The 12,725-nt window shown below is 38.0% G+C and overlaps 1 protein-coding gene across 1 annotated transcript; it reads left to right on the plus strand.

Annotated features, from left to right (window-relative positions):
- The first annotated feature begins 5,994 nt into the window (after positions 1-5,994).
- Positions 5,995-11,859, plus strand: LOC143859083 (splicing factor-like protein 1). The gene is made up of 2 exons (XM_077369765.1): positions 5,995-6,192; positions 8,949-11,859. Exon 2 carries the CDS (start codon positions 9,031-9,033, stop codon positions 11,266-11,268), a length of 2,238 nt encoding a protein of 745 aa, XP_077225880.1. The 5' UTR covers positions 5,995-6,192; positions 8,949-9,030; the 3' UTR covers positions 11,269-11,859.
- Positions 11,860-12,725: the final 866 nt, after the last annotated feature.

A 12,725-nucleotide genomic window follows, 5' to 3' on the forward strand; every position in this document is an offset into this window, starting at 1 on the left:
CGATGGTAAATTCGCACCCCACGTAGGATAATTCGCACCACTGTAACATGAATTGAATTATCCTTCTTTAGAGGGTGCGAATTGTCTTACGGTGGTTGCGAAGTTATCATTGATAGTTAATTATTATGGGGTGTCTTGGGGAAGAAAAGGGGGTTTTAAATTTCGAAACGGAATGGCAGTATGGCACCCAAACTGAAATTCCAGAAATGTACGAAATTTCAGGAATTTCGGCTAAATAATTGATAAATAATAATAATAATAATAACAAACAATATCATGTTTTGCACAAAACAAAAACCTAAGTTTATCAATTAATTTTTCTTCAGGAGATGAAATCAGGACCTGATTTTAGCACACTCAGATTGGCTAGAATGCGAAGAAGAACATGAAATCTGATTCTTCTGCAGGAAAAAAATGATTTGTCGGATTTTCCACCTCTGATGAGTGAGATAGGAAGCCCTGATTCGTTCACTTGTCTAACCCTAACCCTAGATTGAAATAGTGTGGGTGGTTCTGAAGGCAAGGTGTTTTCTCTCTGGTGAACAAAGCTCCTACTGGATATACAACGGAGAAGCATCATATACTTCGAAACTCAACTATTCGTAAATCTTTTACCAGAGAGAGAGATGGATTTCCCTTGATAAGACAGGGGTTTGCAGAGAATGGGAACGGAAAAGAGGGAGAAATATGAGAGAGGGAAAGAGGATAGATTTTTTTTTCACTTCTCTCTCATTTTTTGTAGGGTTTTGGACACTTGGACAGAACATCAAACATACTAATTAACGAGCGATTGTAAATTCGCACCCCACGTAGGATAATTCGCACCACTGTAACATGAATTGAATTATCCTTCTTTAGAGGGTGCGAATTATCTTACAGGGGGTGCGAAGTTATCATTGATAGTTAATTATTATGGGGTGTCTTGGGGAAGAAAAGGGGGTTTTAAATTTCGAAACGAAATGGCAGTATGGCACCCAAACGGAAATTCCAGAAATGTACGAAATTTCAGGAATTTCGGCTAAATAATTGATAAATAATAATAATAATAATAATAATAATAATAACAAACAATATCATGTTTTGCACAAAACAAAAACCTAAGTTTATCAATTAATTTTTTTTCCAGGAGATGAAATCAAGACCTGATTTTAGCACACTCAGATTGGCTAGAATGCGAAGAAGAACATGAAATCTGATTCTTTTGCGGGAAAAATGATGATTTGCCGGATTTTCCACCTCTGATGAGTGAGATAGGAAGCCCTGATTCGTTCACTTGTCTAACCCTAACCCTAGATAGAAATAGTGTGGGTGGTTCTGAAGGCAAGGTGTTTTCTCTCTGGTGAACAAAGCTCCTGGTGGATATACAACGGAGAAGCATCATATACTTCGAAACTCAACTATTCGTAAATCTTTTACCAGAGAGAGAGAGAGAGATGGATTTCCTTTGATAAGACAGAGTTTTGCAGAGAATGGGAGCGGAAAATAGGCAGAAATATCAGGGAGGGAAAGATGATAGATTTTTTTTTCACTTCTCTCTCCTTTTTTGTAGGGTTTTGGACACTTGGACAGAACATCAAACATAGTAATTAACGAGCGATGGTAAATTCGCACCCCACGTAGGATAATTCGCACCACTGTAACATGAATTGAATTATCCTTCTTTAGAGGGTGCGAATTATCTTACAGGGGGTGGAAATTTGTGATTGATAGTTAATTATTATGGGGTGTCTTGGGAAGAAAAGAGGGTTTTAAATTTAGACCGAAACGAAATGGCAGTATGGCACCCAAACTGAAATTCCAGAAATGTACGAAATTTCAGGAATTTCGGCTAAATAATTCATAAAAAAAATTATAATAATAATAATAACAAACAATATCATGTTTTGCACCAAAACAAAAACCTAAGTTTATCAGTTAATTTTTTTTCAGGAAATGAAATTAGTTCCTGATTTTAGCATACTCAGATTGGCTAGAATGCGAAGAACATGAAATCTGATTCTTCTGCTGGAAAAAAGATGATTTGTCGGATTTTCCACCTCTGATGAGTGAGATAGGAAGCCCAGATTCGTTCACTTGTCTAACCCTAACCCTAGATAGAAATAGTGTGGGTGGTTCTGAAGGCAAGGTGCTTTCTCTCTGGTGAACAAAGCTCCTACTGGATATACAACGGAGAAGCATCATATACTTCGAAACTCAACTATTCGTAAATCTTTTACCAGAGAGAGAGAGAGAGAGAGAGAGAGAGAGAGATGGAATTCCCTTGATAAGACAGGGTTTTGCAGAGAATGGGAACGGAAAAGAGGGAGAAATATCAGGGAGGGAAAGAGGATAGATTTTTTTTTCATTTCTCTCTCCTTTTTGTAGGGTTTTGGACACTTGGACAGAACATCAAACATAATAATTAACGAGCGACGGTAAATTCGCACCCCACGTAGGATAATTCGCACCACTGTAACATGAATTGAATTATCCTTCTTTAGAGGGTGCGAATTATCTTACAGGGGGTGCGAAGTTATCATTGATAGTTAATTATTATCGGGTGTCTTGGGGAAGAAAAGGGGGTTTTATATTTCGACCGAAATTTGAAATTTCGGATTTCGGTCGGGACCGAAACGAAATGGCAGTATGGCACCCAAACTGAAATTCCAGAAATGTACGAAATTTCAGGAATTTCGGCTAAATAATTGATTAAAATAATAATAATAATAATAATAACAAACAATATCATGTTTTGCACAAAACAAAAACCTAAGTTTATCAGTTAAATTTTAATTTTCAGGAGATGAAATTAGGACCTGATTTTAGCACACTCAGATTGGCTACATTGCGAAGAACATGAAATCTGATTCTTCTGCGGGGAAAAAGTTGATTTGTCGGATTTTCCACCTCTGATGAGTGACATAGGAAGCCCTGATTCGTTCACTTGTCTAACCCTAACCCTAGATAGAAATAGTGTGGGTGGTTCTGAAGGCAAAGTGTTTTCTCTCTGGTGAACAAAGCCCCTACTGGATATACAACGGAGAAGCATCATATACTTCGAAACTCAACTATTCGTAAATCTTTTACCAGAGAGAGAGAGAGAGAGAAAGAGAGAGAGATAGATTTCCCTTGGTAAGACAGGGTTTTGCAGAGAATGGGAACGGAAAAGAGGGAGAAATATCAGGGAGGGAAAGATGATATATATATTTTTTCACTTCTCTCTCCTTTTTTGTAGGGTTTTGGACACTTGGACAGAACATCAAACATAATAATTAACGAGCGATGGTAAATTCGCACCCCACGTAGGATAATTCGCACCACTGTAACATGAATTGAATTATCCTTCTTTAGAGGGTGCGAATTGTCTTACAGGGGTTGCGAAGTTATCATTGATAGTTAATTATTATGGGGTGTCTTGGGGAAGAAAAGGGGGTTTTAAATTTCGAAACGGAATGGCAGTATGGCACCCAAACTGAAATTCCAGAAATGTACGAAATTTCAGGAATTTCGGCTAAATAATTGATAAATAATAATAATGATAATAATAATAACAAACAATATCATGTTTTGCACAAAACAAAAACCTAAGTTTATCAATTAATTTTTTTTTTCAGGAGATGAAATCAGGACCTGATTTTAGCACACTCAGATTGGCTAGAATGTGAAGAAGAACATGAAATCTGATTCTTCTGCGGGAAAAAGATGATTTGTCGGATTTTCCAACTCTAAAGAGTGAGATAGGAAGCCCTGATTCGTTCACTTGTCTAACCCTAACCCTAGATAGAAATAGTGTGGGTGGTTCTGAAGGCAAGGTGCTTTCTCTCTGGTGAACAAAGCTCCTACTGGATATACAACGGAGAAGCATCATATACTTTGAAACTCAACTATTCGTAAATCTTTTACTAGAGAGAGAGAGATGGATTTCCCTTGATAAGACAGGGTTTTGCAGAGAATGGGAACGGAAAAGAGGGAGAAATATCAGGGAGGGAAAGATGATAGATTTTTTTTTTCACTTCTCTCTCTATTTTTGTAGGGTTTTGGACACTTGTACAAAACATCAAACATAATAATTAACGAGCGATGGTAAATTCGCACCCCACGTAGGATAATTCGCACCACTGTAACATGAATTGAATTATCCTTCTTTAGAGGGTGCGAATTATCTTACAGGGGGTGCGAATTTATCATTGATAGTTAATTATTATGGGGTGTCTTGGGGAAGAAAAGGGGGTTTTAAATTTCGACCGAAATTTCAAATTTCGGATTTCGGTCGGGACCGAAACGAAATGGCAGTATGGCACCCAAACTGAAATTCCAGAAATGTACGAAATTTCAGGAATTTCGGCTAAAGAATTGATAAAAAAAAGTATAATAATAATAATAACAAACAATATCATGTTTTGCACAAAACAAAAACCTAAGTTTATCAGTGAATTTTTTTTTTTCAGGAGATGAAATCAAGACCTGATTTTAGCACACTCGGGTTGGCTAGAATGCGAAGAAGAACATGAAATCTGATTTTTCTACGGGAAAAAAGATGATTTGTCAGATTTCCCACCTCTGATGAGTTACATAGGAAGCCCTGATTCGTTCACTTGTCTAACCCCAACCCTAGATAGAAATAGTGTGGGTGGTTCTGAAGGCAAGGTGTTTTCTCTCTGGTGAACAAAGCTCCTACTGGATATACAACGGAGAAGCATCATATACTTCAAAACTCAACTATTCGTAAATCTTTTACCAGAGAGAGAGAGAGAGAGAGATGGATTTCCCTTGATAAGACAGGGTTTTGCAGAGAATGGGAACGAAAAAGAGAGTGAAATATCAGGGAGGGAAAGAGGATAGATTTTTTTTTTCACTTCTCTCTCCTTTTTTGTAGGGTTTTGGACACTTGGACAGAACATCAAACATAATAATTAACGAGCGATGGTAAATTCGCACCCCACGTAGGATAATTCGCACTACTGTAACATGAATTGAATTATCCTTCTTTAGAGGGTGCGAATTATCTTACAGGGGGTGCGAATTTATCATTGATAATTAATTATTATGGGGTGTCTTGGGGAAGAAAAGGGGGTTTTAAATTTCGACCGAAATTCGAAATTTCGGATTTCGGTCGGGACCGAAACGAAATGGCAGTATGGCACCCAAAATGAAATTCCAAAAATGTACGAAATTTCAGGAATTTCGGCTAAATAATTGATAAATTATTATTATTTTAATCCTTTACCAAATTTCAACCGAAATTTCGGTAATTTCGTCCAAAATTTGGGCTTAAAAAAACGACATTTTGAGAACTTTTATCAAATTTCAGTGAAATTTCGGTTTCGGTAAGGACCAAAATTTCGCTTGTATATATATATATGAGAATAGAGTTCCTAATAGCTTATATGAGGTGGCGCTCACAAAACATAAGGGCCCCACATTTTTGGGGTGATCGAAACCACTCATTTGAAAGGCCCTGATGGATTGCCTTCAAAAAATCAAGTCCATAAGATCATCCTAACCCTTCCATTTATGGAGGTTAAAAATGGGCAGATTTATGGAGGTTTATACCCATCCATTTCAACCTCCACAAATGGAAGGGTAAGGATGATCCTATGAAGTTGATTTTTTGGGCACACCCTCTCTATGTGAGGGCCTATCATATGAATGCTTTGGATCATCCAAACAAAGTAGGCCCCTTACGTTTTTAAGCGCCACCTCATATAAGCTATATGAGGTGACACCTTAGGAACTCTATTCTCTCTCTGTATATATATATATATATATATATATATATATATATATATATATATATATATATATATATATATATATATATATATATATATAGGGCGATGATAAATTATTAAATTCGGCCCCCTGTAGAATAATTCGGGCCCGCCCTTAACAAGAGGATATATGGATTATATTGGCATAATTTAACGTTAACGTGATGCGAATTATCCGACAAGGGCTGCGAATTTATCACTGTGTTTAGATATATATAACCTCATCATCCACACGTCTTTCCCTTTATAATCACACCCCACTCTATATAAAGCATTTCTTTTGAATTCTGCAACTACGGATCTCTTTTCCTTTGTTTCAACCATCTGGAAAAAAATTCATAAAGAGCCTCGTTAGGGTTTCAACCTCTGATATCTCACCATAGCGATTCAGACGATTTCTCACCGTCCGATCGCCCATTTGGATCTCTGAATCTTATAACAGGTTCTTTTCTTCTAAATCTCGAGTTTTTTCCCCTATAATTTTGAGTTTCTTTCATCGATGATATGTAATTCTCTTCTTTCTAGGGTTCTTCGATTAGGTTAGTGTTAATTTTTTATTTTTTCTTTATAAATTTCTGTTTACAAGATTCAACATTGCATGATTAGAAATTTATGTTGCATTTTATTTCTGATTTTTGTGGAAATTGAAGGCTAAGAGATGTTTTAGGAGGGTTTGCGTATGTTTCTTCGTTTAGTTCTTTTTATTTTGTCTTATTTTCTTTGTTACATGTCTTGGTTGAGTGCAATTTGGCTGAGTTCTTTTATCATTTCGTCTAACTCGGATTTTAAAAACAGTGAATTTTAGCACTGGCAATGAGTACAATCTGTAGTTTTTGATTTGATAAAAGAAAAGATTCTTGAATTATAGGGTTTCAACAGTTTTATTTTTATTTGATAAAAGAAAAGATTCTTGAATTATAGGGTTTCAGCAGTTTTATTTTTATTTGATAAAAGAAAATATTCTTGAATTTAGGGCTTCAACAGCTTTTTTTTATATGTGATAAAAGAAAAGATTCTTGAATATTAGGGTTTCAACAGTTTTATTTTTATTTGATAAAAGCAAAGATTCTTGAATTTAGGGTTTCAACAGTTTTTTTTAATATTTGATAAAAGAAAAGATTCTTGAATTTAAGGTTTCAACAGTTCTATTTTTTTTTAATTTGTTAAAAGAAAAGGTTCTTGAATTTTAGGGTTTCAACGGTTATATTTTTTATTTGATAAAAGAAAAAATTATTGAATTTTAGGGTTTCAAGAACTGACTGCCTTTTGGGAAACTCTTTTGTCATTTTGTCGAATTTTCATTTTAAGAAACAGGATATTTTAGATGGTTCAAGGACAGAGTCTTGAATTTTAGGGTTACTAGGGTTCTGATTTGATTTAAGAACGGCTTATATTTCAAGGAACATCGATTGTTATGTTAAATTTACATTTAAGAAACATTGGACTGTATTTCATGGAGTGAATGTAGTTTTGGGTTTCATGTTGAGAAACAATTGATTAGATTGAAGGTTCACAGTTCATTTGGTTCTGATCAGTTTGAAGTTGAGAATTCGTGTGGGGCCCTAGTGAAGTCAGTTCACTGGTTTTGGTTGCCACTAAATTTGTTCGTTCTGTGGCATCATCTCTCTATGTTTTCAAACACTGTTCTTTAGCATTACTTCAACAATAGCTGTGACATTAAATTTTTTACATTAAGCACTACAACTGGTAAGCTAGAGCTCACTTTGTAAAGTTGTCTGTTGGTAACGAGGATGTCTTGTGTTCAACACTTTAAGCTTAGAAGAATATTTGGTCATTTAAGTGGGTTAAGAGGAGACTGGGTCGGGTGAATTAATATGCCAATTAAGTCAATTAAGGAGAAAATTAACTAGCTAATTGTGTGGGTTAAGGGGAAACCGGTTGCAGATGAATTAATAGGTGAGTTAAGAGTTGGTTTAGGGATTACGAAAGTGGCCCGGCTGATATTGGGAGTGGGGTGTTGTGGTGGGGGTGGGTCCTACGTGGGCATGATAGATATATCTTTCTTGGGCTTGGTTGGAGTAAAGGACTCAACTGAGGCTCAAGTCCAAGCTCTTAAAACCCGGCTGATATTGGGAGTGGGGTGTTGTGGTGGGGGTGGGTCCTATGTGGGCATGATAGAGATATCTTTCTTGGGTTTGGTTGGAGTGAAGGACTCAACTGAGGCTCAAGTCCAAGCTCTTAAAACCGGTATTCTTTGGGCAGGAGAGAGTTTCTAGCTTCTTTGTTGGTGTGGACCATGGGGTGATTCCTTGACTTTCATGCATTGGGTTAGCGATCCATGCGGATTTGCCGATCTGAATGAGGAGATATTTGATCACACTGAGGGGCATATGGTGACTTTTCAGCATACATTGCGATTGATTAATGGCGATGTGGATGAGTTAGTTCACAGTGATGTGACTAGGATGGGTTTGGTCGTTAAGGATCAAATCCCCTTTGAGGATCATGGGTGATTTTTTTTTTGTTTCTTGATTTTTTCTTGCCTATAAGTGCCTTGATCATCATGGGTGATTTTATTTTATGTTGTCAATAAAGTTTTTTCACCATTAAAAAGAAAAAAAAAGATATAGCTTAGGGATGCCTAAGTGGGGGTAAAGTTAGTGATTTGATTTGCGTTGTCAAATTTGTGATTTGATTTTTCATTGTCGATGAAGTTTTTTCACCATTTAAAAAAACAGATTTAGTTTAGGGATGCATAAGTGGGATCAAATTAGTACGATGATTGAATCAATTAGTGAACTAATTAATAGACTGGTTAAATTGCTAATGACTGGGCATTTGACGTGTTAATGGACAAGTGTACTACAAATTAGTTCCAAGGCACATACCCTAGTTGAGGGTACTTGGCAGTATAGGATGAAACATCTGAAATTGCCGTTTTCTGTTTGCATTATAGATAAAACCTCTAAAACTAGCCCACTGTCAAATTTAAACTTCATGCAACTTACAGAGGTGACTCCATTGACCAGGACCCACTGAGTCCTGTTGAAACATTTACATGCTAAACGCTGAATGGAACATAAGAAATGAATGCCTACACAATGCCACATTTGAAACTCAATATTGAACACTCATTCAGCGAAGGCTGCCTTTTGTATATTCCTTATGCTTGTTATGTATTTGTTTTCAAGTTCGGTATGTATTTGTTAATATATTTTGGTAATTTTTGTGGATCAGTGATACCTAATTCGAGCTCCACCCATCATTGGGTACTATTTCAAGGAGGACCACAGACTTGAGCCCAGTATATAAAAGAGACATGGGGAAGCGGAAAGCTTTGGATGGTTCAAGTATGTTGCAAGAAAAAAGCAGTGACGATGAGATATCTGATGCCAAAAGCAAAGATGCAAGTGAAGAACCAATTGAGGAACCTAGTGAAGAACCACCATGTGAGGAGCCATTGGACAGTGACGGGGCTTACTCTGGACACTCCTCAGAATCTGTTGAAACCAACTCAACAGAAAAGAGAGGTGTTTTGGAAGAAGTTTGGTCACAAAACAAGTACAAGAAGGTACGGCGGACCTTGGAGACAAAACCAAATGCTACTATTGATCTTCAAAACAAGTCCAGGCTTTCCAAGACCTTGGTTTATGATGCAAATACTTCTGAGGAGGGAGAGGAAAAGAAAGGGAGTTCCGGAAAGCGACAACGTAGTGACAGTGACGGCGAGGGTGACGGGGGGACTAGCAAAAGGAGGAGGAACAGGTGGGCTGGTGATGAATTCCAGTTAAAAATGCTGGGTCCTATCCAACTACCTGATTTTGTGAAGGAGGACCCTGTTTTAGTAGCCGATGATGTTAATCGGGAAATTCGTGAGCTGAACTTCAGACTCCTACAGATAAACCGAAAGCTACAGGGATCAGAGGTTGTTGATGACAGGGCAGAGGAAGATAGATCTCCTTCTCCCCCACCTGTGTACGATAATTTGGGAATCAGAATAAATTCAAGGGGGGTCAGGTTACGTGAGAAACTCATTTTAGAGAGGCAACAGATCCTTTCAATGTTGACTCAGAAGAATCCCACATTTAAACGTCCTTCCGAATACAAACCCGTGAAGCTTTACAAAAAACTCTACTTACCACTGCGAGAATATCCTGGATATAATTTTGTCGGTCTTATAATTGGGCCCCGTGGGAACACACTCAAGAGAATGGAGAAGGAAAGTGGGGCAAGGATTGTTATAAGAGGAAAAGGCTCAGTGAAGGAAGGGAAACCTCAAAAGCGTGACCCTTCGGATAATGAAGATTTACACGTCTTGGTAGAGGCGGGTACTCACAAGTCATTGGATGCTGCGGCAAAAATGGTTGAGAGACTACTAGTTCCAGTCGATGAAGAAAATAATGAGCACAAACATGCCCAGCTAAAGGAGCTTGCTGAATTGAATGGAACAACAACCAGAGACGAAAGTATATGTAGGTTATGTGGTGAACAGGGGCATAAACAATATACATGCCCTAATAAGAATTCTTCTACATTCAAAATCGACACCTCCTCTGGTTGCCCTTTGACAGCATTGGCCTCGGGGCCCATAATGGACAGCCAATACCATAGCTTTCTTGCAGACGTGGGTAGTGGGGGAGGGCGGCCACCATTCAGTGCTTTGCCACCTGTTCCAAGCAGTGGAGGACCTTGGGAGGTGGTGAACGGTGGAGCCTTGCGTACTTTGCCATCTTATTATGGGTCTTATTCTTGGTCAGGCCTTGGTTCAACTATGGCAACAACAGAGAGTCAACAACACGATAAGGATATTATTGCTGACACAAATCTATATGTTGGTTATCTTCCGCAATGTGTGGATGATGATTGGTTGACAGAGATGTTTTCTCCTTATGGAAGGCTCATCCATGCAAAAGTGATCAGGGACAGAACCACAGGTATGAGTAAAGGCTATGGCTTTGTTAAGTATTCTGATCCTGTCAATGCTTCTACAGCTGTGAAATGCATGAATGGGCACAAAATCGAAGGGAAATCGTTAGTTGTCAGGTTAGCAGGCTTCCCTCCGGTGGCTCCTCTTAACTCGGGCTCGGTGGGACCCACACCCATTAGCCTTTTGCCAAAGTATACTGGTTCTGCATCAGTGCCTCAAGAGGGCCCACGTCAGTCAACTTGGCCAGGGCCACCAGGGCCAACATTACAAGAACCTTATAATCCTTTTCCCAAGAGTGAAGCCTTAGATCTGCCTCCATCTAGCTGTTTTTGGCAAAGTGATTGTTTCGGCAGACTGTTACCTTCCTATCATCAGTCATCATACTGGGTCCCAATCTCGTCATCTAGTCCTTTTCCTCAGTTCCGTGGTAATCTGAAAAGCTTCACGTCCCCTCAATACCGGTCATACTATACTACGACTACATGCGGTCAGACACCTTCGAAAGTACATCTTTCTTCATCATTGGGCAGTAGTGGTAAAACACATCTTCCTTGGGCGGCATCCGTTGGGCAAAACGCAAAAGTTGTGAAATCTGAGTATGTGAAGTTTATGTCTGAGATGGCTTGGTAGCAACCTCATTTAATGGTCTTAGATACAAACATCAAAGAACTAACAGTCAGAATTTCTTCAAATATGTCCTTGAATTAATTCGAGACCTTGAGCAAAACTCAGATTGGAGAAGATTATGGTCTTTGGGTTCCCTTTATTGCATAAACTTCACATCCAATCAAGAATTTCTCTGGTGAGAGCTGCTTACTATCTCCTGGTACCTGACCATCACAATCCAGTGGCATTTCTGGCAGAGATTCAAAGTTAGGAGAGCTTTGGCATGTAGTTCAAGATTGTGACACACATTGAAAGAGAGGTGCACTGTTCTGATTTGTTTCTCTTTTGTAACATTGTTTCTCCTTTGCACTATCTGGCGCTGCTTTCTCTAAATGTATATAATTTTTTTTCTTTAAAGGTATATACTGAAATCGATTATCAGAATTTTAGACCATGGCCAATGTTAGGCATGTTTCTGTTTGCTGACATATGCTATAATTCCATGTTTTTTTTTCATGTGTATACTTCGGGATACTTTAGAGAGGGGGCTTCTAACAGCTTTTGTTTTTTCATTTTTTTTTTCTATCATCAATAAAGCGAAGTCATTTTCTTGTTTATCTTGTGTTTAGTTGTCAGTGAATTGCATGCTCATGCTGCTACATCTTGTTTATTTTCCACGAGCTATGAACCGAGTTCTCTTGTTTTATTCCCCCTTCTTTTTCTCTTCAAGTAATTATATAAATTCTGAAGTCTTCAGTATCTTATTCACTATATTTATGGCATGGAATTAAAATTCCCTGACGTTGCCTTTTTGGTGAATTTTAAGAACTTTTAGCTGATGGACTTATTATTCAGTACATTGTCTTGACATCAAACCACCATTTCCGGCTCCGCTGTTATTGTAATTGCTACTGTCTGTTTTTTCTCATTTGTAGCTATTCTTGTTATTGAATACTCAACTCAACAAAGCCTTTGTCCCAAACTAGTTGGGGTCGGCTAAATGAATCCTTTAGAAAAATTTCATGAAGAAGGTGAAAGGAATCTACCCGGCTCTAATCCTGGCTCTAGTTGGGTTCTTCTACGTGGATCATTTTCTTCCATTCTATCCAATCCAAGGTCATGTTCTCTGATATGTTCCTACCTATCGAGTCTTCCCTCATTTATTTTTTTTTATTTTTTTTTTATGGGTAAGCCGGGGTTAGGCAGACCTCGACCAGATATATTGATAAAATGGAGATTACAAAGATTGAGCAAGAGCAAACCCAAGCCACAAGCAACCGGGAAACAAAAACAAGCCAAGAGCAAAGCAGCACGAACAAAAACAAATCAAGAACAATGGCAAAAAACCAACAACATGAGAACAACAAAAGAAAACAGCAAAAAAAAGAAAACCCCAAAAAAACAACAGCAAGCAACAACTAAGGGAAACAAAATTCAAAGCCCAACAGCAAACAGATGGGGACAAGAACCCAAAATCACCC

The sequence above is a fragment of the Tasmannia lanceolata genome, unplaced genomic scaffold, assembly GCF_043159265.1.
Source record: "Tasmannia lanceolata isolate RefF3 unplaced genomic scaffold, GAP_Taslan_0.1 ptg000029l, whole genome shotgun sequence".
Lineage (NCBI taxonomy): Eukaryota > Viridiplantae > Streptophyta > Magnoliopsida > Canellales > Winteraceae > Tasmannia > Tasmannia lanceolata.

Bases quoted from the DNA above. Each gene is read 5' to 3' on its own strand.
- LOC143859083 (XM_077369765.1), top strand. From the start codon at position 9,031: ATGGGGAAGCGGAAAGCTTTGGATGGTTCAAGTATGTTGCAAGAAAAA.